Below are 27588 nucleotides of genomic sequence, written 5' to 3' on the forward strand. Positions count from 1 at the left end.
CGCTCTGTCTGTCTCTGGACCTGTCGCTCTGTCTGTCTCTGGACCTGTCGCTCTGTCTGGCTCTGGCCCTGTCGCTCTGTCTGTCTCTGGACCTGTCGCTCTGTCTGGCTCTGGCCCGGTCGCTCTGTCTGGTTCTGGCCCTGTCGCTCTGTCTGTCTCTGGCCCTGTCGCTCTGGCTCTGGCTCTGTCACTGTCGCTCTGGTTCTGTCACTGTCACTGTCACTGTCACTGTCGCTCTCGCTCTGTCACTGTCGCTCTGGCTCTGTCACTGTCGCTCTGGCTCTGTCACTGTCGCTCTGGCTCTGTCACTGTCGCTCTGGCTCTGTCACTGTCGCTCTGGTTCTGTCACTGTCGCTCTGGTTCTGTCACTGTCGCTCTGGTTCTGTCACTGTCGCTCTGGTTCTGTCACTGTCGCTCTGGTTCTGTCACTGTCGCTCTGGTTCTGTCACTGTCGCTCTGGTTCTGTCACTGTCGCTCTGGTTCTGTCACTGTCGCTCTGGTTCTGTCACTGTCGCTCTGGTTCTGTCACTGTCGCTCTGGTTCTGTCACTGTCGCTCTGGTTCTGTCACTGTCGCTCTGGTTCTGTCACTGTCGCTCTGGTTCTGTCACTGTCGCTCTGGTTCTGTCACTGTCGCTCTGGTTCTGTCACTGTCGCTCTGGTTCTGTCACTGTCGCTCTGGTTCTGTCACTGTCGCTCTGGTTCTGTCACTGTCGCTCTGGTTCTGTCACTGTCGCTCTGTCGCTCTGGCTCTGTCACTGTCGCTCTGGCTCTGTCGCTCTGGCTCTGGCTCTGTCACTGTCGCTCTGGCTCTGGCTCCGTCACTGTCGCTCTTGCTTCGTCACTGTCGCTCTGGCTTCGTCACTGTCGCTCTGGCTTCGTCACTGTCGCTCTGGCTTCGTCACTGTCGCTCTGGCTTCGTCACTGTCGCTCTGGCTTCGTCACTGTCGCTCTGGCTCTGTCACTGTCGCTCTGGCTCTGTCGCTGTCGCTCTGGCTCTGTCGCTGTCGCTCTGGCTCTGTCGCTGTCGCTGTCGCTCTGGCTCTGTCGCTCTGGCTCTGTCACTGTCGCTCTGGCTCTGTCACTGTCGCTCTGGCTCTGTCACTGTCGCTCTGGCTCTGTCACTGTCGCTCTGGCTCTGTCGCTCTGGCTCTGTCACTGTCGCTCTGTCACTGTCGCTCTGTCACTGTCGCTCTGTCACTGTCGCTCTGGCTCTGTCACTGTCGCTCTGTCACTGTCGCTCTGTCACTGTCGCTCTGTCACTGTCGCTCTGTCACTGTCGCTCTGGCTCTGTCGCTCTGGCTCTGTCACTGTCGCTCTGGCTCGCTCTGGCTCTGTCACTGTCGCTCTGGCTCTGTCACTGTCGCTCTGTCACTGTCGCTCTGTCACTGTCGCTCTGTCACTGTCGCTCTGTCACTGTCGCTCTGCCTCTGTCACTGTCGCTCTGGCTCTGTCGCTCTGTCACTGTCGCTCTGGCTCTGTCGCTCTGGCTCTGTCACTGTCGCTCTGTCACTGTCGCTCTGGCTCTGTCACTGTCGCTCTGGCTCTGTCACTGTCGCTCTTGCTCCGTCACTGTCGCTCTGGCTTCGTCACTGTCGCTCTGGCTTCGTCACTGTCGCTCTGGCTTCGTCACTGTCGCTCTGACTCTGTCACTGTCGCTCTGGCTCTGTCACTGTCGCTCTGGCTCTGTCACTGTCGCTCTGGCTCTGTCACTGTCGCTCTGGCTCTGTCACTGTCGCTCTTGCTTCGTCACTGTCGCTCTTGCTTCGTCACTGTCGCTCTTGCTTCGTCACTGTCGCTCTGGCTTCGTCACTGTCGCTCTGGCTCCGTCACTGTCGCTCTGGCTCCGTCACTGTCGCTCTGGCTCCGTCACTGTCGCTCTGGCTCTGTCACTGTCGCTCTGGCTCTGTCACTGTCGCTCTGGCTCTGTCTGTCGCTCTGGCTCTGTCACTGTCGCTCTGGCTCTGTCGCTCTGGCTCTGTCACTGTCGCTCTGGCTCTGTCGCTCTGTCACTGTCGCTCTGGCTCTGTCACTGTCGCTCTGGCTCTGTCACTGTCGCTCTGGCTCCGTCACTGTCGCTCTTGCTCCGTCACTGTCGCTCTTGCTCCGTCACTGTCGCTCTGGCTTCGTCACTGTCGCTCTGGCTTCGTCACTGTCGCTCTGGCTTCGTCACTGTCGCTCTGGCTTCGTCACTGTCGCTCTGGCTTCGTCACTGTCGCTCTGGCTTCGTCGCTGTCGCTCTGGCTCTGTCACTGTCGCTCTGGCTCTGTCACTGTCGCTCTGGCTCTGTCACTGTCGCTCTGGCTCTGTCACTGTCGCTCTGGCTCTGGCTCTGTCACTGTCGCTCTGTCACTGTCACTGTCGCTCTGTCACTGTCACTGTCGCTCTGTCACTGTCACTGTCGCTCTGTCACTGTCACTGTCGCTCTGTCACTGTCACTGTCGCTCTGTCACTGTCACTGTCGCTCTGTCACTGTCACTGTCACTGTCGCTCTGTCACTGTCGCTCTGTCACTGTCGCTCTGTCACTGTCGCTCTGTCACTGTCGCTCTGGCTTCGTCACTGTCGCTCTGGCTTCGTCACTGTCGCTCTGGCTTCGTCACTGTCGCTCTGGCTCTGTCACTGTCGCTCTGGCTCTGTCACTGTCGCTCTGGCTCTGTCACTGTCGCTCTGGTTCTGTCACTGTCGCTCTGGTTCTGTCACTGTCGCTCTGGTTCTGTCACTGTCGCTCTGGTTCTGTCACTGTCGCTCTGGTTCTGTCACTGTCGCTCTGGTTCTGTCACTGTCGCTCTGGTTCTGTCACTGTCGCTCTGGTTCTGTCACTGTCGCTCTGGTTCTGTCACTGTCGCTCTGGTTCTGTCACTGTCGCTCTGGTTCTGTCACTGTCGCTCTGGTTCTGTCACTGTCGCTCTGGTTCTGTCACTGTCGCTCTGGTTCTGTCACTGTCGCTCTGGTTCTGTCACTGTCGCTCTGGTTCTGTCACTGTCGCTCTGGTTCTGTCACTGTCGCTCTGGTTCTGTCACTGTCGCTCTGGTTCTGTCACTGTCGCTCTGGTTCTGTCACTGTCGCTCTGTCGCTCTGGCTCTGTCACTGTCGCTCTGGCTCTGTCGCTCTGGCTCTGGCTCTGTCACTGTCGCTCTGGCTCTGGCTCCGTCACTGTCGCTCTTGCTTCGTCACTGTCGCTCTGGCTTCGTCACTGTCGCTCTGGCTTCGTCACTGTCGCTCTGGCTTCGTCACTGTCGCTCTGGCTTCGTCACTGTCGCTCTGGCTTCGTCACTGTCGCTCTGGCTCTGTCACTGTCGCTCTGGCTCTGTCGCTGTCGCTCTGGCTCTGTCGCTGTCGCTCTGGCTCTGTCGCTGTCGCTGTCGCTCTGGCTCTGTCGCTCTGGCTCTGTCACTGTCGCTCTGGCTCTGTCACTGTCGCTCTGGCTCTGTCACTGTCGCTCTGGCTCTGTCACTGTCGCTCTGGCTCTGTCGCTCTGGCTCTGTCACTGTCGCTCTGTCACTGTCGCTCTGTCACTGTCGCTCTGTCACTGTCGCTCTGGCTCTGTCACTGTCGCTCTGTCACTGTCGCTCTGTCACTGTCGCTCTGTCACTGTCGCTCTGTCACTGTCGCTCTGGCTCTGTCGCTCTGGCTCTGTCACTGTCGCTCTGGCTCGCTCTGGCTCTGTCACTGTCGCTCTGGCTCTGTCACTGTCGCTCTGTCACTGTCGCTCTGTCACTGTCGCTCTGTCACTGTCGCTCTGTCACTGTCGCTCTGCCTCTGTCACTGTCGCTCTGCCTCTGTCACTGTCGCTCTGGCTCTGTCGCTCTGTCACTGTCGCTCTGGCTCTGTCGCTCTGGCTCTGTCACTGTCGCTCTGTCACTGTCGCTCTGGCTCTGTCACTGTCGCTCTGGCTCTGTCACTGTCGCTCTTGCTCCGTCACTGTCGCTCTGGCTTCGTCACTGTCGCTCTGGCTTCGTCACTGTCGCTCTGGCTTCGTCACTGTCGCTCTGACTCTGTCACTGTCGCTCTGGCTCTGTCACTGTCGCTCTGGCTCTGTCACTGTCGCTCTGGCTCTGTCACTGTCGCTCTGGCTCTGTCACTGTCGCTCTTGCTTCGTCACTGTCGCTCTTGCTTCGTCACTGTCGCTCTTGCTTCGTCACTGTCGCTCTGGCTTCGTCACTGTCGCTCTGGCTCCGTCACTGTCGCTCTGGCTCCGTCACTGTCGCTCTGGCTCCGTCACTGTCGCTCTGGCTCCGTCACTGTCGCTCTGGCTCTGTCACTGTCGCTCTGGCTCTGTCTGTCGCTCTGGCTCTGTCACTGTCGCTCTGGCTCTGTCGCTCTGGCTCTGTCACTGTCGCTCTGGCTCTGTCGCTCTGTCACTGTCGCTCTGGCTCTGTCACTGTCGCTCTGGCTCTGTCACTGTCGCTCTGGCTCCGTCACTGTCGCTCTTGCTCCGTCACTGTCGCTCTTGCTCCGTCACTGTCGCTCTGGCTTCGTCACTGTCGCTCTGGCTTCGTCACTGTCGCTCTGGCTTCGTCACTGTCGCTCTGGCTTCGTCACTGTCGCTCTGGCTTCGTCACTGTCGCTCTGGCTTCGTCGCTGTCGCTCTGGCTCTGTCACTGTCGCTCTGGCTCTGTCACTGTCGCTCTGGCTCTGTCACTGTCGCTCTGGCTCTGTCACTGTCGCTCTGGCTCTGGCTCTGTCACTGTCGCTCTGTCACTGTCACTGTCGCTCTGTCACTGTCACTGTCGCTCTGTCACTGTCACTGTCGCTCTGTCACTGTCACTGTCGCTCTGTCACTGTCACTGTCGCTCTGTCACTGTCACTGTCGCTCTGTCACTGTCACTGTCACTGTCGCTCTGTCACTGTCGCTCTGTCACTGTCGCTCTGTCACTGTCGCTCTGTCACTGTCGCTCTGGCTTCGTCACTGTCGCTCTGGCTTCGTCACTGTCGCTCTGGCTTCGTCACTGTCGCTCTGGCTTCGTCACTGTCGCTCTGGCTTCGTCACTGTCGCTCTGGCTTCGTCACTGTCGCTCTGGCTTCGTCACTGTCGCTCTGGCTTCGTCACTGTCGCTCTGGCTCTGTCGCTGTCGCTCTGGCTCAGTTACTGTCGCTCTGGCTTCGTCACTGTCGCTCTGGCTTCGTCACTGTCGCTCTGGCTTCGTCACTGTCGCTCTGGCTTCGTCACTGTCGCTCTGGCTTCGTCACTGTCGCTCTGGCTCCGTCACTGTCGCTCTGGCTCCGTCACTGTCGCTCTGGCTCCGTCACTGTCGCTCTGGCTCCGTCACTGTCGCTCTGGCTTCGTCACTGTCGCTCTGACTCTGTCACTGTCGCTCTGACTCTGTCACTGTCGCTCTGGCTCTGTCACTGTCGCTCTGGCTCTGGCTCTGTCGCTCTGGCTCTGGCTCTGGCTCTGTCGCTCTGGCTCTGTCTGTTGGTTCGCCCCCCCTACCCTACAGTCATTGCGATATCCCTCCACCCTCAGTTGAGCCACTCTTTAATAAGCCTTTGCTTTCTTTAAAATAATAACCGTAGGCCACATCTGGTGGCCCCCGCTCTAGCAGGGAACATGGCCTTAAAATGCATGTTGTGTTGTTGTTGTTTCTTTAAAATAATACACTCGTTCAGACTGGAGTCTCACAATGGTTTCAATTTGTGTTCCTTGTTCTTTGTCACGTTTTCTACCAGATGTGGCCTACGTGCTCAAACTGGAGTTCCGACCCCACATGTCATGCTGGCCTGGTCGTTCCACCTACCTCCTGGCCCCCTCGTTTCCGGATAAACAACGCTGGGTGGCAGCACTTGAAGCGGTCGTCTCTGGTGGCCATCGAGCCCAAGAAAGAGCAGATGCTGATGCTGTGTGTATTCGGGTTAAACCTCCTCTCTCCCTTCCCCCCTTTGTTCTGTTCCTCATCATTCATTCATTCATCAGATCAATAATGTTTCATGGTGATTTTAAAAGGTCTTTTGTTTTTAAACAATCGATATTGAGGTTCTCCTCTGACAATCGGATTACCTTGCTTGACATTCAGAAACTTCTGGGGAACTCCTTGTTGAAGCTGGAGGGGGATGACCGCCTTGATATTAATTGCACTCTCCCACTGACCGACCAGGTGAGTGCATGTGCACACACTTGCCAGTTGGGTAAACACATTTTCAAGGAACATTACTATGACCGATGAAGAAACGTGTGCGCTCACTTTTCTGACCACATCTTGCACCACAGATTGTCCTCGTGGGGGCTGAGGAGGGTCTCTATACCTTGAATGTGGCCAAGAGTGCCCTGACCCACGTCCCAGCGGTTGGAAGCGTGTTCCAGGTCCATGTAGTCAAAGAGCTCGACCAACTTGTGATGATTGTTGGTGTGTACCTTGTCTTGCAATATCATGCTGATCAAGTTCCATCTTCGTGGTAACAAGTTTGACTCTTTAGCATGACGGACAATTTGTCGTTTCATAACTCACCGGGATCTGTCATGGCTGCCGTGTGCAGGTGAGGAGCGTGCACTCTGTGTTCTCGACATTAAGAAAGTGAAACAGTCCCTTGCCCAGGCGCACCTACCCGCTCAGCCCGAGGTGAAACCTGTTCCTCTGGAGAACATCGCTGGCTGTCACCTGTTTGCCGTGGGAAAGGTGGGAGGGCAGCCTGACTGTTTAGGCCCACTTATAGTATAGATTCCGTACCCAAGCTCACACATCCAGAATGGTCAACAAGGCCAGCTAAGTTGGCGACAAGGCAGATACATTAAGCATACGAGTTTGTTTCTCGTAATTGTCAGAGGTAAATTACTCTTTTCTTCGCGTATTAACTCTTGCTGCCATCTTGTGGGGTTATCGTGCTCTCAAGAGCTTTGGCGATTTTATATCCGTACGAGATGGAAATGGCGACACAAAGAACCACCTTTAGAGGCCATTTTCCCCTGCAAAGCAGGGGTTGACCTTTTTCGGGCACCATGGTCCCCTTTTTGAAGCAATGTTTTATGGCCGGATGCTCTTCCTGACGCCAACCCTGTCAGTCGCCTCTTGCGACACAGGGAATTACCAGCAAGCTGGTACTCAATTTGCCGACCTCGGAAGGATGACAGGCTGAGTCAGCCCCCCTGGTGTTAATTCAGCGATCGACCGGGATCTGATCCTAGGATCCCAAGCCGGCACCCTAACCGCTAAGCCAACGAACCCAGGATCCGAGGATCCCAGGCCGGCACCCTAACCGCTAAGCCAACACCAGGCTGGAAATGGAAATGGCGACACAAAGGAAGGTCCATTTTGGATATCCATCATCAATGCACATTTAATGGCAAAATTAAGAACTACCATTTAAAAACCATGCTGCCCAATTTCTTTAAGTAGTACTTTGTTCACTTTTTTAAAATGCTGCGAGCCTACGAGGGCCACGGCTCTCCATTGGAATGTTTATTTCCATTTTCGTTGTTTTGTTTACCACTCCACAGATCGAAAACACACCGTGCATTTGTGCGGCGGTTCCGAATCAGGTCTGCATGCTCCGCTACAACCGTGGCCTTGGAATGTTCTGCCTGCGTAAGGTGCGAGCACACCGTTTGCTTCACCTGCTGTCGGTGACATTGTTAAAGCGAGTTGTTTTTGTAGAGCAATCAAGTTACAGGAGTGAAACCCAAAAGTCTTTGTTGTTGACCTGCTGATCATTCTTCCCACAGGAGGTGGAAACTAGTGAGCCGTGCAGTTGCATTCTTTTCACGCCATACAGTGTCATCTTCGGCACAAATAAGTTCTACGAGATAGATCTGAAGCAATACTCACTGGAAGGTTTGCCAAGGGGTTCAGAGCATGGTGGGAGTTGGGAGGATGGGTGGTGTTCAAGTGATTGTATGTATGTCTGCTCTTCACCCATTGGTTGGACAGCTGACCTGATGCCACGCACAATTGGAACCTGAAACACTCAACCAAAAGGACCCAGTGGACGCAAAACACCTCCCCCCCTCCCCCACCCCTGTCAGAGGACCCCAAAGAACCGAGGACCTAAAATACCTCAATGACCCAAAAGACCCTGAGGACCCAAAAGATCCCGAGGACCCAAGCGACCCTGAAAACCCAAAAGACTCATAAGGACCGTAAAGACCCTCAACGATCACTCTGTCTCGGTTCTGTCTCGGGTCCAAAGACATTTTAGATCCGTTAAGACCCCTTTAACCTTTAAGACCCTTTCAATACTTTTGACACCTTTAGATACCTTCACCCTTTAGACCATTACACCCCCTTAGTCCCTTTAGAGTCCTTTAGACCTTATTACCATTTTACCCCTTTCACCCTTCAGACAGATTAGACAGCTTGAACCCTTGACCATTTTGAGCTTTGGACCACTCTGACCTTTTTAGACCCTTTTTACATACTTGAGAGACTAGACACTTTTGACCCCTTCGACACCAACTTCTATTGGAACGTTCCCTTTCGTTTAGACCATCTAGAACCTTTTAAGCGCACACCACGCAAACATCTGCAGTCTTCTTGCAAAACACAGACTATTTCGCTCCTGACAAGGTGGATAAGTTTTTGTCAAACCTCAACTCTGATTCTGCAACTGGACCTGACGGCATCAGCCCACTGGTCCTAAAATCCTGTTCTTCCGCTCTTTCACTCCCTCTCTCAATTCTCTTCACCCTCTCCTTTGCTCAAGGTCATCTGCCATCTGCTTGGAAATCAGCCAACATTTCCGCTTTACACAAAAAAGGTGCAAAAACAGATCCTTGCAACACCAGACCAATCAGCCTTCTCTCAATTTATCAGCAAAGTCATGGAATCCATCATTGCTTCGGATATCAAATCCTTCCTTTTCTCCAATGGCTTGATCTCTGATCATCAACTTAGATTCAGACCAGGACATTCTACTCTGGACATGTTGCTTCTGCTGTCTCACCAATTGATGGAGGTCCTCAAACAGGAATCAGAGCTGTCTTCCTTGACATATCTCGTGCCTTCGATACAGTCTGGCACCCCGCCCTGTTCACCAAACCCAGCTCTTATGATATCCATGGAAATCTCCATGCATGGATTGTGGACTTCCTCTCCTGTCAGTCAACGTGTGGCCCTGAATGGAATTCTCTCATCTCCCCTTCCTGTCCAGGCTGGAGTTCCTCGAGGCAGTGCTTTGGGCCCTGTGTTTTTTCTGGTCTTCATCAATGATTTATCCGACTCTCTGGAAAATCTTGTCTCTTTGCTGGTGACTCCACTCTCTGCCGCTCCATATCTCATCCCTCAGATTGGCAGGCAGCAACCTCTTCACTCTGCAGACCTGGAAAAAATTACAAACTGGTCAAACACGTGGAACATGTCTTTCAATCCTGACAAATCTCACTCTCTCGATGTCTCTCCAAAAAGACCGTCTGGACAATCCTCCCATCTACTTTTTCAACAATCCTCTCGATTAAGTTCTGTCACTCAAGCTTTTGGGTCGCACTATCTGCAATGATATGCACTATCTGCAAGTGCGAATGATTCGGTGGATGTGCGGAGTATCGTTGAGAGAGAGGAAGACAAATGATGAATTGCGAAAGATGATGGGAATAGAGCCTGTGATTGATGCTGTGAAGAGAAACAGTTTGAGATGGTTTGGTCATGTGTTGAGGAAGGATAAAAGTGACTGGTTGAGAAGAGTGATGGAAATGAATGTAGAAGGAAGTAGAGGACGGGGAAGACCGAGAAAGACTTGGCTAAAGATGGTCGAAGATGAAATGTGGGCCAGGGGGTTAACAAGGGGAGATGCAGAAAATAGGGCAAAATGGAGAACATTGTCATGGGGACCGCAAGGCTAACCCCCGCTCTTGCAGGGAAAATGGCCTTTTAAAATGCCTGTTGTTGTTGTTGTTGTATCTGCAATAATCTTTCCGGGGAAAACCACGTTTCCAAGCTGGCCTCCAAAGCCAGTTGTCAACTGGGCATCCTCTGTCGTGCGTCCTTTCTGGGCATTTTTGAGCTCCTCACCACATACAAGGCTTTCATCCGCAGCTCAATGGTATACTGTTCCCCCCTCTGGGCTGGTGCTCCTGCCTCACACCTAGCTCGTCTTCACGCTGTTGAATCCAAAGCTTTCAGAATCATTGAAATCTCCGGCGATGAAGCCGATTCTGAGGGTCTTTCACTCGCTCACCGCAGGCAGGTTGTTTGGCTTTCTGTCTTTTACAGACTCCTCTCCGGCCTTGCTCCCCCAGCTCTGTCTGTGCTCTGTCCCCCAAATATTCCTGCAGGACGCACAATATCTGCGAGCAACCCTCTTCTGGTAAAACTGCCAAAATCAAAACTGCCTTCTGGTGAAACTCTCTGCTCACCTTCACTCCTTCATTCCTCTTTTTCCCCACATCTGGAACAAACTCCCACACTCCCTTCAATCCCACTCCTCTCTCAAAGTCTTCAAAACAGCTGTTCATCTCTTATCTTCCCCCATCCAAAGCCTTGATCTTTTCTACCCCCGTCAAAACACCCCAAATCCACCTCTTTCAATCTCCGACTTCATTCCTGATATTCCTAGTAGTGTCAATCGTGTTTATACCGTGTACTCCTTCCCCCTCCCCCTCCACCGGCCCTTTCCCTCCCACAGAACTACCGATGTCCCTGTTCTCTACTGTTCTACCGATGTCCCTGTTCTACTGAAACAGTCCCTTGCCCAGGCGCAGCTTGTATGTTTTCCTCTCTCTCCCCCCCTCTTGTCTCCCGTTCCCTTTATTGTATGGTTTATGTGTCTGTGCATGTTTTCGTGTTTAACGTGTTAGCTCTTACACGAGCCTCGACTCTATATACAAAAAAAACATTCAGCAAGTGATGCGCAAACTCGCCCACCCAGGGGATGGGTACTCTGCTAGTGGTGCATAATGATAATATTGAAAATGATAACAATGATTCTAATGATGATGATAATAATAATAATGATGATAATAACGATGATGATAATCTATACATAATGGTGCAAGTGTTTGTGATTATGTATGTCTGTTCTGCACCCATTGGTTGGACAGCTGACCTGACTCAGACGAACCAACAGACCTTGAGGAACAAGGATTCCCCCAGGACCCAAAATACCCTAAATACCCCCAAAGTCCCCGAGGAACCAAAAGAACCCAAAGACCGGAAAAACCCCAACGACCTAAAAGCCCCTGAGGACCCAAAAGACTCAGAAGACCCAAAAATCTGAAAGGCCGAGGCTTCTGACTTTAGCACTCTCATGAGGCTGTACCGTCGAATAAACTGTTCCAACCCGTTATTTTTGACGGGCTTTTATACCGGTGGTAATAATGGTACGTGAGTACATCTATTAACCAGAAATAAAGATGGTATTCATAGAATACTTACCCCGCCCACGCAGTCGACTTGGTGCGAGCCAACTGGAGCCGATGTGAGAGTGCTAAACCGCATCGTATCCCTTTTTAAGGAGTCCTTTGAAGACTCCTTAGATCATTGAAGATCATTTTGAACCTTTACAACCATTTAGACCTTTCATTTGCAATCGATGACGTTTCATTTCGTAAATCCTTTCATTTATTTGCCACAAAATACACCACAAAACAAGTCCTGGCGAGGGTCTGCAATCTTGATTGCTCTTTTTATTTACTCTGCACACACAAAACAAAGAGCAGGGTTAAGCAATCGATTCACGTCCATCTGTCTGTAAACGTCAGTTTATGATCGCAGAACAACTTATTTGAATTGAATGTTATATTTTGAACACAAATTGAAATATGAATCAGAAAACAAGCCGAATGTTGAACAGAGCCTAATGCTGACTCTCGCTTCAACAGCGTTGAATTTCCAGTGTTTTTTTTCTTAACGATCTTTAATATCGTTTTATTAAACTGAAGTATATACTTGAACACCGTGTTGGGTATCATGTTCTATGAACTCCATAGTTGTATTTCAATTGTGACCACGCGTGTTGATCTTGTTTGTGTGCCACTCAGAGTTTCTTGACAAGACAGATCAATCACTGGCCTCAGCTCTTTTCGCCTCATCTTATCACAGTTTCCCAGTCGCTATCATACAAATAGCAGGCGGGAGTGGAGCATTGGTGCCGGAGGAGTACCTCCTGTGTTTTCACGGTTGGTCTTGCAAAGCATTTTGTGTTGTTGCTGCTGTTGCTGTTTGTTTTTTCTCTTCCCATCCCCACCCCTCTTCTGACCACCCTGCCCGCACTTGATGTGATGACACAGTGAATGCATAAGGGCTTTGGGTAATGGGATCCTCTTTTTTAATGCTGTTTGCAATGCTTCAGGGCCACGTTTTGGGCCAAAAAGTGAATTTGTATTTGCAATTTCCTCAGAGTAGAAAATATTGGTTATTGGTCGGCAATTTCATCAAATAAATTTGAGGTCCTTTCTTTGATTAAGTTTTAAAGTAGAACCTTTGATAGTTGGACCAAGTTGGGAAGAGTACCTTTCTAGATAAGTAGAGAAGGGGGAAGAGTGGGGATGGGAGAGGTACTTCCCACCCACTGGTATAACACTAACATCTGTTACCACCAGTGATGCAATTATTGAGAACTTACCTTTGTTTGAGAAGCCTGGTGTTGGCTTAGCGGTTAGGGTGCCGGCTTGGGATCCTAGGATCCTGGGTTCGAATCCCGGTCAATCGCTGAATTAACACCAGGGGGGTTGATTCAGCCTGTCGTCCTTCCGAGGTCGGCTAATTGAGTGCCAGTTCATTGGTAATTCCCTGTGTGTCGCAAGAGTCGACTAACAGGGTTGGCGGCAGGAAGGGCATTGCTTCAAAAAGGGGGCCATGGTGCCCCAAAAAGGCCAACCCCTGCTCTGCGGGGAAAAATGGCCTCTAAAGGTGGTTCTTACCTTTGTTTGAGGCTGTTGCAAAGGGAGGAAACAGCACGATGACTTCTGTAAAGGATGGGTTTTAATAGGTTAATGATGGTTGAGCAACCGGAAGGTAGATCTGTGGTTTGGCAGTTTTGTGCTGCTATTTCAAAATACTTGCTAAGGTCCTGGTCTTTAATTCTTACTCAGTGGATTGATTTCAACACGAATCACATGTACTTGGGGCTTTTAAAGACGTCTACAAACAAGATACTCACAATAACCTGAGATATAAGCTGGCCTTTTGTTAAGGGGGGCAGGGGAGAGGAGGTTTATCTCATTTTCATTCAGCAAGTGCCTCCTTGCTTTTACAATCACTATTTGAGCGGTAGAGCACAGAAGAAACAAAAACCTCATAGGTTGGCATCCATGGGAAGGAGGAAATTCTTTCTTGATTGTCTTTGCTGCGTGCGGACGGAAAATCGATGTCATTAAGATGACGTTGCTGGTACCCAGAGTTCTATGGGAAGTGACGTCACTTCCCCCTGATCTCTGTGGCTGTTTGTTTGAAAGTCAAGTCTGGTGTTGCATCCCGTATCTGTCTGCATGTGCGTGATTTGTGTCGCAACTCTTCCACGAGCGTCAGAGCCTGTAGAATAAGAAGAAGAAACGAGGAGAACAAGACGTAAAATGTCAGTCCCCTTGGTTTTAGCAATTTTGCTGTACGGAGTTAAGTTGGCCATCTTTGGTCAGATTACAAAACAAAATCTTCTGCATATGTATACTCTCTTTGTGCCAAGTTTGAACAAAATAGTCCATGCATGTCGAGAAATGGTTGGGGGACACGATTAATTAACGAAATGGCCGCCAGTCGACCATCTTGGATCTGATCTCGAAAATAAATGAGATGCACATGTACGCCATCATTCATTATATGTTTGCCAAGTTTTAACAAGATTGGTAAATGCATGTCTGAGAAATGGTTGAGGACGTGTTCAAAATCGGGGTTTTTTTTACACCTAAAATGGCCGCCAGTCGGCCATCTTTGATCGCATCGTGAAAAAAATGGATGTGCATATTTTCCCATCATGTATTGTCTTTATGCCAAGTATGAACAAAATTGGTCCATACATGTCCGAGATATGGTTGCGCACGTACGGATGGACAGACAGACAGACAGATGAGACCCAATCCATAAGCCCCCGTTTCGGACTAAGTCCAACGGGATCTAAAAATCGGGGCCATACCCCCGGGTGCTCACCTGTTAGAATAAAGCGGCATACCTCACTGTCTGAAGGTATTTTAAACAGTTTCATTGTGTTTTAAACCAATTTCAATGATACTAGGAGACAGGGCGGCATGTAGAATCATACTAACGTAATCATGACTTTAATCAAACAAAAAACAATACCTATTTTTGGGGCAACTCCCTCCCTTCACCCCATGCCCCCTCCTTAGATCCCCATTTTTCTGATGCTGTGAACAAACATTGTTATCACGGGTGATGAAGGTTGTGATCAGGTTTCATCAAAACTGTGTGGGTAGTTTCGGTGAAGAAAGCAAATGCCTACTTTGGGGGCTCAAACCCCCCATAAACCTCCTTGGACTTCGATTTTTTTTTCGTTTATGCCGTGAACAAACTTCGGCACATCATGGGTGATGAAGGTTGTGGTCAAGTTTCATCGAAATCGTGTGTGTAGTTTCAGAGAAGAATGGAAACTCCTATTTTATAAAAACATGGTTGTTGTGCTTTGCAGAGTTTGCCATTTTTGTGGATGCGTACGGGCGCCGGAGTCGAACCGAGGATCTCAAGTGGAGCAGACTTCCGCTGGCTTTTGGTAACTATTTTCCCACCAGTTTACGACTTTAATACTCCACCTCAACTCGCTCGTGCAACTGGCAAATAAAATGTCGTTCTTTCCGCAGCTTATCGTGAGCCATTTTTGTTTGTGACGCATTTCAATTCCCTGGAAGTAATTGAGCTCAACAACAGCAAAGTGAATACTGCCACGTAAGTCATTATTTTGAGTTTGCACCTTTGTCGATGAATGAAAAAATACATCCTTGCAATTTTGCCTCCAAACTCGGTTTTCGGTTAACCAATACACCATGAGATGATCTCCAACCTGAGGCCTGTTAATGCTGCCAAACAGACTATCCTATCAGTCATGAGATGCTCATGGTTTGACAGAAACAAGGGATGCTGTGTAGCCATTTAACATCTTGTAAGGCCTCTCCACATCCCAATCACTGCTTGTATCCTTACACCAACATCTACCAGGTTTTGGTAGGTTGGAGGTATTATTCTGGGCCTTTCGGCCCAGATTGCAATCCATTGATTCTCTCGGATTCTGTAGATTCTGTTCAACTCCACTCACGATGTGTACCTCGTCTTATTGTCCCGCTGAACCTTTGTCCGTATTGAGGGCCTAGAAAAACCATTCGTTGCATAGTCCTGTACACACCGATAGGTATGTGTGAAGCCACTCTTTGGTAATACCGTATTGCCAGGAATACCTAGCTCTGCTTGACGCATTGTTCTGGGGCTTGCCTGACGTCCCAATAACCCCCGAACTTTCATGACGTCATAGTGATTGTCTGCTCAGTCTAACAATTCATTGCAAGGTTCTCCCTTCCGTCTTGAGGTGATTTTGGCATCGTCTTGGTTTGTAATGAATATCGACGTCCACAATCCGTGAAGACATTCCTCACGGTCAAATGTGGAAATGGCGAATCCTGTTGAAATCTCCACGATGGAGGCCTCCAGTATGTGAATGGAGATTATTGAAGCCACCATAAGTCCTTACTCTTGGAAATATATGAATGAATGAATGAATGATCGTTTTAAGGCCATTTTCCCCGCTAGAGCAGGGGTTAGCCTTGCGGGCCCCATGACGATCATGGTTCCCTGTTTGAGGCAATGTTTTTATGGCCGGATGCCCTTCCTGACGCCAACCCTTAGTCGCCTCTTACGGTGCGCAGGGATACGGTGTGCCTATTCTAAACCGGGGTACACACCAGGATCATTCATCCCAGCAAGCTGGTACTCAATTTGCCGACCTCGGAAGGATGACAGGCTCCTCCTCGGAAGGAGTCAACCGCCCTGGCGTTAATTCAGCGATCGACCGGGATTCGAACCCAGGATCCTAGGATCCCAAGCCGGCACCCTAACCGCTAAGCCAACACCAGGCTTAGAACCTCCATCTTGGACACGATGCTCATAAACTGAGCAGCGATACTCTTCCTTGATTATTTGTATCAGGTCCGTTGATAATATTCACCGTTATTATGAAAACCACATGTGGGGAAAATTACCCCGTTCAGAGATGCGGGCATGGGCAACTTGATAGTAGCTGTAAATAGTTTAAAGTATTTGTTTGGTTTCTGTCACCTAAAGTAACAGTATGTTGTTGCAAGACCTTTTTCATTTGATAAGTATAAAATTATTTGCTCAAGTCTCATTTGACTGGAAATGGCAAAGTGACATGCGCCGTTTTATGCCGCAGTTCACCGACGCGAACATTCCTCGGGCTGCCCAGTCCCCGGTACTTGGGTCCTGCTGTTTCTCCAGGTGCAATCTACATGGCATCATCTTACCAGAACAAGCTGCGCATTGTGTGTTGCAAGGGTAACCTCATTCGTGAAGGGGATAAGCCCCGAAGTAATACTGCCAGGTTTGCACACGCCCTGCCCTGCTCTCGTGATGTGGTGCGCATGTCTACGTCCGTGTGTGTGTCTGTGTGTCCGTCTGGTTATTTTGTTGGAATGAACAATTCGTATACCAGCCCTCCAAGTTACACGATTATTTGTGAAGTTTCTTCCTAAGTTACCTCTGGCACACCTGTATCTATTTATAGCTTGTGGTAGTAGTTGCTTTATGATTGCCTTATTCGTTGTTCGGAGGACTTTTTGAGGGTAATTTGAATGTTTTTCTATAACTCTTCCCCATGGTGTGTATTTGTTGTTTTGCTTCATTTATATTCTTGATAGGATTTGAAGAGAGCGTGTTTGGAGTTTTTATGCCTCTGTCCCCATCCCAGTAGTCCAACAAAGCGTGGCCCCCCATCGTACACGGAGCACATGGCGAAGCGGCGCGCGGGCTCCCCTGCACGCTCTGTGGAGGACAGCAGTAGCTCGGAACACTCGAGTCGGGCCCACAGTCAGCCACCACTGCGTGGTTTCAATGGCAGGCTGGTGAGGGGTTGTCAAATATTACCAATGCAAAAAAGTGCAATTTCTGCCCTTCCTTGCACACCTCCATCAAGTCCTCCTTCTCCTTTTTCACCGTCTCTCCCCCACCACTAAATCTGCTCAATTATCTTATATATATATATATATATATATATATATATACTTTCATCTTCCTCTCCCTCCACCTCCCCCTCTCCCCCCCCCCCCCCCCCCCTCCGTTTTACACTCATTTTCTTGGACATGGAATTATTTACAATGATGATGTGACTCCAACATTGTACATGGGTCATCTCAACCTGGAACTGCCATTTTGTAGATTGTTTCCATTTGACGGGAAATAGTGTCAGGCTCGCCCTTTATCAGAAAAAAAAAAATCATTCGTTGCAAAGTCCTGAATACACTGATGCAATCTGCTGATTGTAGCCATGAAGCAACTCTTTTGAGTTGTCCTCTCATCTTTTTATGTTGTATAGCCTACAGTGACAAAGCTCATGGAGGAGCTGGAACCCAGAATGGATCAGGACATAACAGAAAAAAAGAACATTAGAAAGACTAAGAGGACGGGGTGGGGAGCAGAGAGCACAAAGACCAGAGGGTGCAAGACCAGAAAGGAGCCAGTAGAAGACAGAGACCACCGACTTATCTGTGATGGTAAAATGACAGGCCCATAGAGTCAGCGTCATTGCGGGGAATTCCATTGATCTTGAAGGCCTTGGTTTCCATGGCATAAAGCTGAGCAAGATATGAAGCATGGGCAACAACCCAAAGGTGAGGAGAGCAGTACTCCATCAAGCTGTGGATGAAGGTCGGACTTTGCATGGTGACGAGCTTTGGAGGCCACGTAGAGATATGCTTTCGCCAAAAAAGATCATGGCTCAAAGTACGGCCCATAGGTTTGAATGACTGAGTTTCTTGTTAAGAAAGTAGATGTGAGGCTTTGCCAGGTGGTCCTTTCAGAGAGAGTAAGAGTGTCAGATTTGTCAGGATTGAAAGACATATGCGAAGTGTTTGACCAGCTCGTGATTATATCAAGGTTTGCAGAGAGGGACGAGGCTGATGCCTGCCTCGGTGAAGGATGGGGGATGTTACAGCAGAGTGTGGAGTCGTCAGCAAATGGACAAAGGGGATTTTCCAGAGTCAGAGGGATCGTTGATGAAGTTTAGGAATAGGACGGGCCCCAGAACACTGCATTGTGGCACTCCAGCCTTGACTGAGAAAGGAGAAGAAATGATCCCGTTGAGAGCCACAAATTGGCTACAGTTGTGGCCAAAAATATTGGCACCCTTGCACTTTTTAAAATAACTCACAATTTTATCGAAAAATAAGTTGAAATTAACAAAAGTATTTTGTCTCCACAATTCTTTATTTCACTGTTAATATTACAGAACCTTTGTTTTTGATTCAGAACTTAATATATCCTTTTAAATCAGAAAATAAAAAGAAATGGCATTGACAAAACTATTGACACACGAGACTTAATATTTGGTAGCACAGCCTCTGGACAAAATAACTGCAGTCAAGCACTTCTCATAGCCATGAATGAGCTTCCTACACCTCTCTACTGGCAGTTTGGCCCACTCTTCTTGTGCAAACTGCTCCAGTTCTCCCTACTGGGGTTTTCAGATCTCCCCACAGGTGTTCAATGGGATTTAGATCTGGGCTCATTGCTGGCAACTTCAGAACAGTGCAGTGCTTTGTCTTGAACTATTCCTGGGTGCTTTTTGAAGTGTGTTTGGGGTCATTGTCCTGCTGCAAGACCCATGACCTTCGACGGAGACCCAGCTTTCTGACATTGGGTTTAACATTGCGCTCCAAAATGCCTTGGTAATCTCCTGATTTCATGATGTCATGCACACATTCAAGGTACCCAGTGCCAGAGGTAGCACAGCAACCCCAAAACATCACTGAACCTCCTCCATGTTTGACTGTAGGGAAGGTGTTCTTTTCTTTGAAGGCTTCATTTTGTTTTCTGTAAACATAGAGTTGATGTGCTTTACCAAAAAGCTCTAATTTGGTCTCATCTGTCCACAGGACATCCTCCCAGAAGGATTTTGGCTTGTTCAGGTGTGTTTTGGAAACTCCAGTCAGACTTTCTTATGTCTCTCTCTCTCAGCAGTGGGGTCCTCCTGGGTCTCCTACCATAGAACCCCCTTTCATTGAGTTGGGTCCTCCTGGGTCTCCTACCATAGAACCCCCTTTCATTGAGTTGGGTCCTCCTGGGTCTCCTACCATAGAACCCCCTTTCATTGAGTTGGGTCCTCCTGGGTCTACTACCATAGAACAATTCGTAATTGTTTCATCTTTTTTTGTTTTGTTCCACTGCAAACCAAAGAAATACTTCTTTTTTTTTTATCGGATATTGCCCGCCACAAAGCCAGAAGGCCACTCGAGGTGGGGGCTACACAAATAAACCAAAAGCAGAACTACCAGCCCCTTGGATTGAAACAAGACAAATGTAAAAAGTTGTGTCTCCACAGAACAAAAAGGGCTGGGAGGGGTTAACTCGTCTGCTTCGAGACAATAGTGCTTCTCTACCCCCATTTAACCCCACATATGTGGATACCAAAATATTTTTTAATTTCAACAATTTTCTGGAAGAAATGGTGCATTATTTGAAAAAAAAGTGCAAGGGTGCCAATATTTTTGGCCACGACAGTATGTGAATGAAGGAAGTCAGTAAGCTAAGTGCGTAGGCCATGGATGCCACATGAAGACAGTTTGGAGAGCAAGGCATGGTGCCAAACTATTGAAAGCATGAGATATGTCTACAGAGATGGCCCTGATCTCATGTCTTACATTGAGGGCCTCCATCCATTGAGGGCAGATGCAAAAGCACCATGTCAAAGGTAATGAATGACCTGGTCTAAATTTCAACTAATGGTCAGAGATCAGGCCTTTGGAGAAGAGGAAGGATTTAATATGAGAAGCAATGATGGATTCCATGACCTTGCTGATTGGAAGTAACTGGTGGGTCTGTACTTTAGGGGATCGGTTTTGTACCTTGTTTATGTAAGCTGAGAAGGGGAGGGGTGGGGACATGGGGATGTGGGACGTCGTGGAGGTTGAGAGGGGCAGACGAGGGGGAAGCTGAGTGGGATGTGAGGGAAGATGAGATGTGTGGGGCAAGGTGAGGGGAAAGATGGGAGGGTTGGGTTGAGTGGGAAGCAGAAGCGGAGGGTTGGGGGGTGAGGTGGAGAGATAGAAGTGGACAGACACAAATAAGGGATGGAGTTTGGTGTGTGTGTGTGTGTGTGTGTGTGTGTGTGTGTGTGTGTGTGTGTGTGTGTGTGTGTGTGTGTGTGTGTGTGTGTGTGTGTGTGTGTGTGTGTGTGTGTGTGTGTGTGTGTGTGTGTGTGTGTGTGTGTGTGTGTGTGTGTGTGTGTGTGTGTGTGTGTGTGTGTGTGTGTGTGTGTGTGTGTGTGTGTGTGTGTATTAGATGATGACAGTGTGAGGGTACAGACATGGAGCGCAATAACATCATTGATGAATGTGAAGAGCTGATTGTTGTGTTGCAGACGACCTCTAAAAATGGACTTCTCATAATCCCCAATTTAGATATATGGAAACGGACATCATGGGAGGGGTGAAATGAATAGTTCTTGAAGGCACGGAGTGAAGTATTGCCTTCGGTATGAGGGAATGGAGTTGCGCGGACTGTGAGTTTGGTTTGGTTTGGTTCGGAAACCTTTTGAAAAAGAAGAGGAATACATCCTGATGAATAAGAAGAACACATGAGGTGTTAGTGACAGAAATAAAACAAATTGAGGATGTTAAAATGTTATCAGAGCTTTTAAAGTAAAGGAATCAATTCAACTTGGAGGAATGATAGTTGATTGAGGGTGTATTGAGAAAGGGTGAATAAAGAATGAACGAAGGAAAGAGAAAGATCATAGGAAGAATGACTGGGTTTTTTGAGGGGGAAGGGGAATGAAATGTTTTTTGTTTGTTTTTTTCAACGAGGAGGGGGAAACGAGATGAAGTTAAGAAGCGCGAAAGGAGACCACTTAGGTTAACGGAAGTAGAATGAGTTATACGGACAGAGCAGAGACAGAATTGGCACTCCCACTAAGGCCTTGGCAAGTAGGCCAGACACTCACAGGGACACAAATTAGACAATACTCCATAACAAGATGTGGTAAATTATACACAAGATTGAAACTATATCAGAAACACGACGGATCTGGTCTGGGAAGCTTCGCTTTGATGAACTGGAACGAGGCACAGCACAAGACAACATCCAACGTGCTCACACCTGAAACCGGAAATGACTTCTGTACTCTTTGTACATTCTCCCTGTTCTATTTTGTCTGAATTGCACTTTAATTTCCCCATGGGAAACATTCCAATGTCAATGTCTTGCTTTATTATCAATCCTCCTTTTTTAATGAATACCCTGGGTATTTCCGAGACGCCGTTCCATATTTTAAAGGTATTCCATTTTCTGAGCTTTACCATGCTATTGACAGACATTGGACATGCAGTCCTCTGATCTTTTAAGGGAATACGGCTTTCCCTGATCTTCCGCACATCCACATTCTTCACTGTTGCGTTGACCAAAAATATTTTAGCCAAAACCATATTCTCTTAAAAAATACAAGTGAGAGACGACGTACTTATAATTTGCAAACAACTGTTGATGAGATAAGAAACTTGATACATATCAAGGGGGGGGGAGGGGGGGTGGGGGGAGGGGGTGGGGGGGGTGGGAAGGGAGGGGGTGGGGGGGTGGGAAGAGAGGGGGTGGGGGGAGGGGGGGGTGGGGGTGGGGGGAGGGAGGGGGTTCCCCTAAACTTCAGATCCCTACTCGTCCATTATTTACCAACCGATTGCTCTGAAACACGATACAGCTCTCTACTTGATGGGCCGTACAATCGCTCAGGCTCCGATTTCCCAATTTCAATCGCTCAGGCTATTTTTGCAAGATTATTTGGACATGAGCAGTATTTATTTATTTAGTTTTGCCCAGCAGGCAGCTCTCAAAACATTTTCAAGATTTTAAATGTTGTAGAAAGAAAACCTCAAAATTCTCAAGTTTACAGACGTTGTTCCAGCATTTTTAACACATTACATTAGTTCTTCGTGCTTGTTGTTTGTTTCCTTTAGGTTTAGGACGTCCCTAAAACCAGGAAGTTTCCTGTTTGGAATGATTTTCAATTTTGTTTGACTGCCAGACATGCAGACGGACAGTAAAAGATTTACCTTGCTCTGTGTGCATGTGCGATCGGAACAAAATTCCATACATGTTGAAAAATTCAGGGCCAGGTTATTGCAAAACTGCAGGTTCCTGTTCCGGTTCATGTTCCGGTTCGTGTTCCACATTGTACAGAATATAACATTCAATTGAAATGAAGTAGTTCCTCAATCATAGACTGACATCTGTGGACAGGCAGACAAACGGAATTGATTGCTTCAGCCTGCTTTTTGCTTCGCGCACGCAGTAACTAACGAGGTATGTGGTACGTATTCAATATTCACTCATGTATGATAACAAAATGCTCCACTAACCAACTGAAAATGATCTCGGCAAAGAATGAAAAGAACAAAAAATATATATATTCCCCAAATATCACTTTCATTTGCATACTTATTGCAGTTACAATTTTGATTGGATCGCCCCAAAATCCATATTTTGCCATTAATTTTTCAAACTTCTCTGGAGGGCAATGGGTCATGTCACAAGACGCTGGTAGTAAGGAGTCGTTTTTCTCGGTACTTTCCTTTTTTTTTTCTTCCAAATGATGCACTTTCACCCACGTGCTAATGCTGCTTTCTTCAACAGTATACATCCAATGAAGTCTCTCTCTCTTGCAGAAAGACGGCGGTTCACCGGGTAGAGGTCTCGACAACGGCGGCGAAGACGGAATACGGGGTTGGCCCTGCGCTTTCAGGAGAGAGCGGTCGCCGGGTCGAGCGCGAGAGCCTGGCCTCCCACGACCCGATCGTCGGCGAGATCCTTCGCGTGGCCGCCCGACGCAGCCTCGCCGTGACATTTCACCTTCGTCTTGGGGCTCGGAAAAGAAGCGGGACAAGTCTGTGAGCAGGCCGCCGTCGGCAGAAAGGGCGGCGAAGATGCCCGCTGGGGCCGGGAGAGGTCCGACACAAGCCGATAGAGGAAAGGCCAATCCACATCTTGCCAGCAGTGATGAGCAACGGACCCAATAGTTGCACTAAATTATTTTCGCTGAACTCTGGAGTGCTTCACAAATCACATGGGAATAGTCATCTGTGTGAAGCCATCTTGAGAAATAGGATTGGGAAGGATAAAAAATTGGGAGATGGGACGACTGCCTCCTATCTCTCCTCCCACCGTGCAGCAGTATTTTGAGGGCAGAGGGTAAGTGGGCTGTGCCTTTGGTTGGATGCAGGTGTTTTAGCGTGTTCGTCTGGACTCGGCCTACCGCAACGCACTGCCTGACTGTTAGCCTGCAAGCTACAGCCATTAAATCAATGTTGTAGCCGATTTAAAGACTGGTAGAGCAGGAAAGTGATTTTTACCTTTTTCACCCACTGCACCCCACTCCTTCCTACCACTCCATCCCAACTTCCAGCAGCTGCCTCAGGTAACCCTGATTGGCCTGTTATGCTGAAGGGAAAACGTCTTGCCTTTCCCCGAGGGGAGTACCCTGCTTTGAGGCAGTCGTCACTTAACCTTCACAGCTTTCTCCCTGTGCAACCCCCTTGGCGGTTTCCGCCCCCAAGAGGCCGTGCGGTGTATGCTTGCTTTGCAGCCAAAACCAAGAGCCAGGTCGTGTTTGTGTGCGGAACTCCCCAGCATACCCTTTCCTCTCGTTTACATGTGTTGTTTGATTTCACGAATTCTGGTGCTCGAATCCGATTGTAGATTGTCTAAGGGTACGTGCAGACTATTGTCCTAGATGTACATACCGGTAGCTGGTCTCTTCCCACACATGATGCATGGTTCTGTGCAACTCCCTCTGCAGTCCGTACATGCCCGGATATGCACATGCGAGTCCTTGCAGCAAACACAAGATCGATCCAAACCACGAGCAGGGTAAAATGATGCTTTTTGAATCGGCTTTCCCAGAGCAGTATGGCAGAAGCACAACGGCTGTGGGTTGTTTTTGGAAACATTTGAAAGATTGATTTGATTTGTGTGGATGAAAACACCCAAATATATGACTGTTTTTTGGAGAGATGCAACATTTCATCCATTTTTAACTTTTGCTGCTTTAGTAACCATGTACACAGTAGAATCCTCTAATTAAAGAACCTATTTACCACTATGGGCCTCATTAAGCACAACGTATGTTTTAATGTTTTCTGTTCTTGTTTTAGAAATTGTGCAGTAAAGGTTACAGAAGAAAAACGGGTTGATTTCCCCATTACATGTGTTGAAGATTTTGCTTCCTCATCCCGACTTGTGTAATTGAGTGTCTCCAAGTTTGCAATCCTTAAAACAGACATTGGAGATGAAGCATTCCCTCTTTTTTTTGTATACAGAGTCGATGCTTCTTGAAGACTTAGTACAGTGAATGGATCAGGACGTAACAGACAAAAACTACGCAAAACACGCATGCATCGATTCAAAACCAAAGCAGCATTAAAGGGGAACCCAAACGCTGAGACCTCAACACCAATACCTATCCTTTGATAGCCTACAAACTACAAATAGGTGTGTGTGTGTGTGATATATAAAGATGATATCTCCACAGGTGATGCAGGAAATACAGTGGAGCAGCATGTCCATATACCCTGATTCCCAGTTTAGAGGTATGACTTTTACACACATTCCTCCGAAAGTGTTTCTATCACTAATCTTGTCTCCACTGGCTTCTTCACACTCCCACTGATCCGTTTTAGCCGAATGAGAACCTTCAGAGTTGCTAATGATGAAGGAATCGGAATCCGAGCTCGGAATACACAGCTTCCCGATGGAAGTCGCCATTTGGATTGAAGTGAGATCACGATGTGACGTCACTGGTGAAATTGAAAATCGACATTCTAGGGCTGTGTGACACTGTGTGATTGGCAACAAAAAAATTAAAAATATTCCTTCATATTGGACCGTGATTAATCATTTCCAATGGTTTTCAGGGAAAAAAAACATTTTGTGTTTGGGTTCCCCTTTAACTTCAATAGACTCTGACAATAAAACCAACCGAGGGAGGCGCAAAGTGCCCCGTCCCTTATATATGGCATCGTCTCTCTTCATGCAACTTTAACATAGGGACTGGAAATACGTTTCTTGGCTTCTACTGGGCGAAATCGGCTGCAAATTTCATAAGTAAACGCTTTTCACGTCGAGGTAATATGTTCCAAATTTCAGCAACGTCCGTTTCCACATTCTTGAGTTATATTTAGAAAAACCTCAAATTCACATTTGTGTCCGTCATTCCGTCCTTCTGCCCAAAATGTGTTGGTGCTCATATCTCAAAGGCAATATAATGAAACTAGCTGAAACTCAGAATATACATCAGCCAATAGATCTAATTAATGGCTTTTGAAACGAGTTCAAAATCTGCGCTCAATGAGGGGGTCTAGGGGAGGGATGGGGGGGGGGGGTAGACCCCCTCAAAATAGCTATTTGCTGTCTTCTCCGAAACTACACACACGATTTTGATGAAGCTTGGTGACAAGCTTCATATCGGATGCCTAACGAAGTTGTAGTACTGACAGCATCAAAATCTGTGTAAGCGGGCCGGGGGGGGGGGGGGGTGGGGGGTGTTGACCCCCAGAAACAGATATTTGCTCTCATATCCGAAGCTACTCACCCGATTTTAATGAAACTTGGCTGGAAGCTTCATATCTGATGCCTAACGCAGGTGTATTGACCACATCAAAATCTGAGCACATTATAGGTGTTTACGGGGGACAGGGGGTTGATCCCATAAAAATAGCTATTTGCGCCCTTCTCCGAAACTACATGCACAATTTCAAAATATATTTATCTGACAAATAAAATGCATTTACTTCTTCATGCAGCTGTATGAATCAAATTGGCACCCTTTTATATGATCTTTTCTCGAGCATTACTTGGTTCTTCCGAAGAAGACAGGTTTTGAATGTCCCTTCTTTTCTATATTTTGCCACATGGCACATACCATACAAACCTTTCTATGCCCTTGTCATTTTCGTTAAGAATATGGTTTGGGTTTGCGTATTTTTACCAAGAAGGCAGCAAGCCATCTGATTTTGAATGGATATCGGTATACTGTATTTATATCCAGTAATAGGACAACCAGCTAGCTCACTCGACAGCTTGTGGCCAGCCATCGGATCTTGAATTAATCTGGGTGTATATAGCCAGACCTTGACATGTGGCGGGGTATACGTTCCTGGAAAATGCCAAAAGTGTCAAATCTGGTAATGTGGGGGCATTGTTTCAATGGGGGAAAGGGGGGATAGGTTCACAGCGGTTTGGGATTTATAAGGGAAAATTATATGCCCGCAAAAAACCGTGTATTCCGCAAAGCACAGGGCCATGAATGTCAAAGCTTGTCAGAAAAACCACCAATACGCCTGCAAAAAAACTGCAAAGGAATGTTGAATCAGGTATATGTGTGGCGTGTGGAAGATGCTTTTAGAACTTTTGTGCATGGATGGTGGGAAATGTTTTTACGGCATAGCCCGTAGGGCAAAGTAGTCTCAAACAGTGTATGTATGTCTGTATGTATGTACCCTCAAACGTATACCAATCAGAGCTGAGGATCTGGTCACATGACAGGGTGATGTGATTGCGTCTGATGTCATTACGGCATGCAACGGCTGACTCCACACCGCCATTTTGATTCCAATGGATTCAGGCCGAACATAATGTTGAACCAGTCATGTATCACAATCGTCATGATCTACCTTTACGTTTTTCATTCAGTGTGAAACACAAACAAAAACCGATTGTTAAAATGATTATCAAATATCGAAAGCAAAGACGTTACGGATCTTCCAACGACACGGTATGTAAAGGCCTTAGGCTTCATGCCTCACCTTCAGGCCGCTTGGGACAAAATAGCCAACGTATCTTAATACAATAGTTGTTTTTTTTGTCATAATAATAGCGTTAGTACTAATAATATAGTAAATATAATCGTAACAGTGCAATCCTTTTGTAGTTATTGCAAAGTTTCTAGATTGAAGGGGTGTATGGTTCATGAATCAATGACAAGCGGTGTACGGTACTAACAACCGCGGAATTAGCCTCGGTTTTTTTAGTAATATCATTTTCATAATAATGATAACGTAACATTAATATTGTAGTAAACCTAATCATAACACTAATCCCTTTGTAGTGACTACAAAGTTACTGGAGGTTAAAATATATCATCTTCTAAATTAGCGGAAGTTTTGTGTCCGTTATGTCATTACGTCAATGATGTCATTCCGACAGCTGACTCCACCGACCGACATTTGAATTGTCCCCCGTCGCACCGCGGAGCGAAAAGGGGACTATGGGTTTCCCCTCCGTCCGTCCGTCTGTGCGTGCGTGCATGCGTAAGCGAAGGACCGCATTCGAATTTGGTGTGTGGGTGCAACCCACGTCAAAATCCAAGATGGCCGCCGCCATGTATGTCTGATGCCATGTATGCCTGAACATTGTGAGCGGAATATCTTGAAAAATAAGCGAAGTACCAACTTCTAATCTGGTGTGTGTGTGTATATCTCGGCATAAGGAAGAACCATATTGAAAATTGG

General features: G+C 47.9%; 1 protein-coding gene across 6 annotated transcripts in view; it reads left to right on the top strand.

Annotated features, from left to right (window-relative positions):
• The window catches only part of CIT (citron rho-interacting serine/threonine kinase), a 183776-nt gene extending 159495 nt beyond the window's left edge, over positions 1 to 24281 (top strand). For all 6 annotated transcript variants that reach the window (XM_078768329.1, XM_078768330.1, XM_078768331.1 and 3 more), the window contains 12 exons: positions 5670 to 5839; positions 6014 to 6094; positions 6208 to 6343; positions 6474 to 6613; positions 7432 to 7524; positions 7657 to 7765; positions 11905 to 12042; positions 14505 to 14585; positions 14674 to 14758; positions 16254 to 16421; positions 16788 to 16941; positions 22750 to 24281. In XM_078768329.1, coding sequence (XP_078624455.1) covers positions 5670 to 5839; positions 6014 to 6094; positions 6208 to 6343; positions 6474 to 6613; positions 7432 to 7524; positions 7657 to 7765; positions 11905 to 12042; positions 14505 to 14585; positions 14674 to 14758; positions 16254 to 16421; positions 16788 to 16941; positions 22750 to 23100 — 1706 coding nt within the window. In that variant the 3' untranslated portion in view covers positions 23101 to 24281. The remainder of the gene's footprint in view (positions 1 to 5669; positions 5840 to 6013; positions 6095 to 6207; positions 6344 to 6473; positions 6614 to 7431; positions 7525 to 7656; positions 7766 to 11904; positions 12043 to 14504; positions 14586 to 14673; positions 14759 to 16253; positions 16422 to 16787; positions 16942 to 22749) is intronic.
• Positions 24282 to 27588: the final 3307 nt, after the last annotated feature.

Source organism: Myxine glutinosa, chromosome 14 (assembly GCF_964187855.1).
Source record: "Myxine glutinosa chromosome 14, kmMyxGlut1.1, whole genome shotgun sequence".
NCBI classification, from domain to species: domain Eukaryota; kingdom Metazoa; phylum Chordata; class Myxini; order Myxiniformes; family Myxinidae; genus Myxine; species Myxine glutinosa.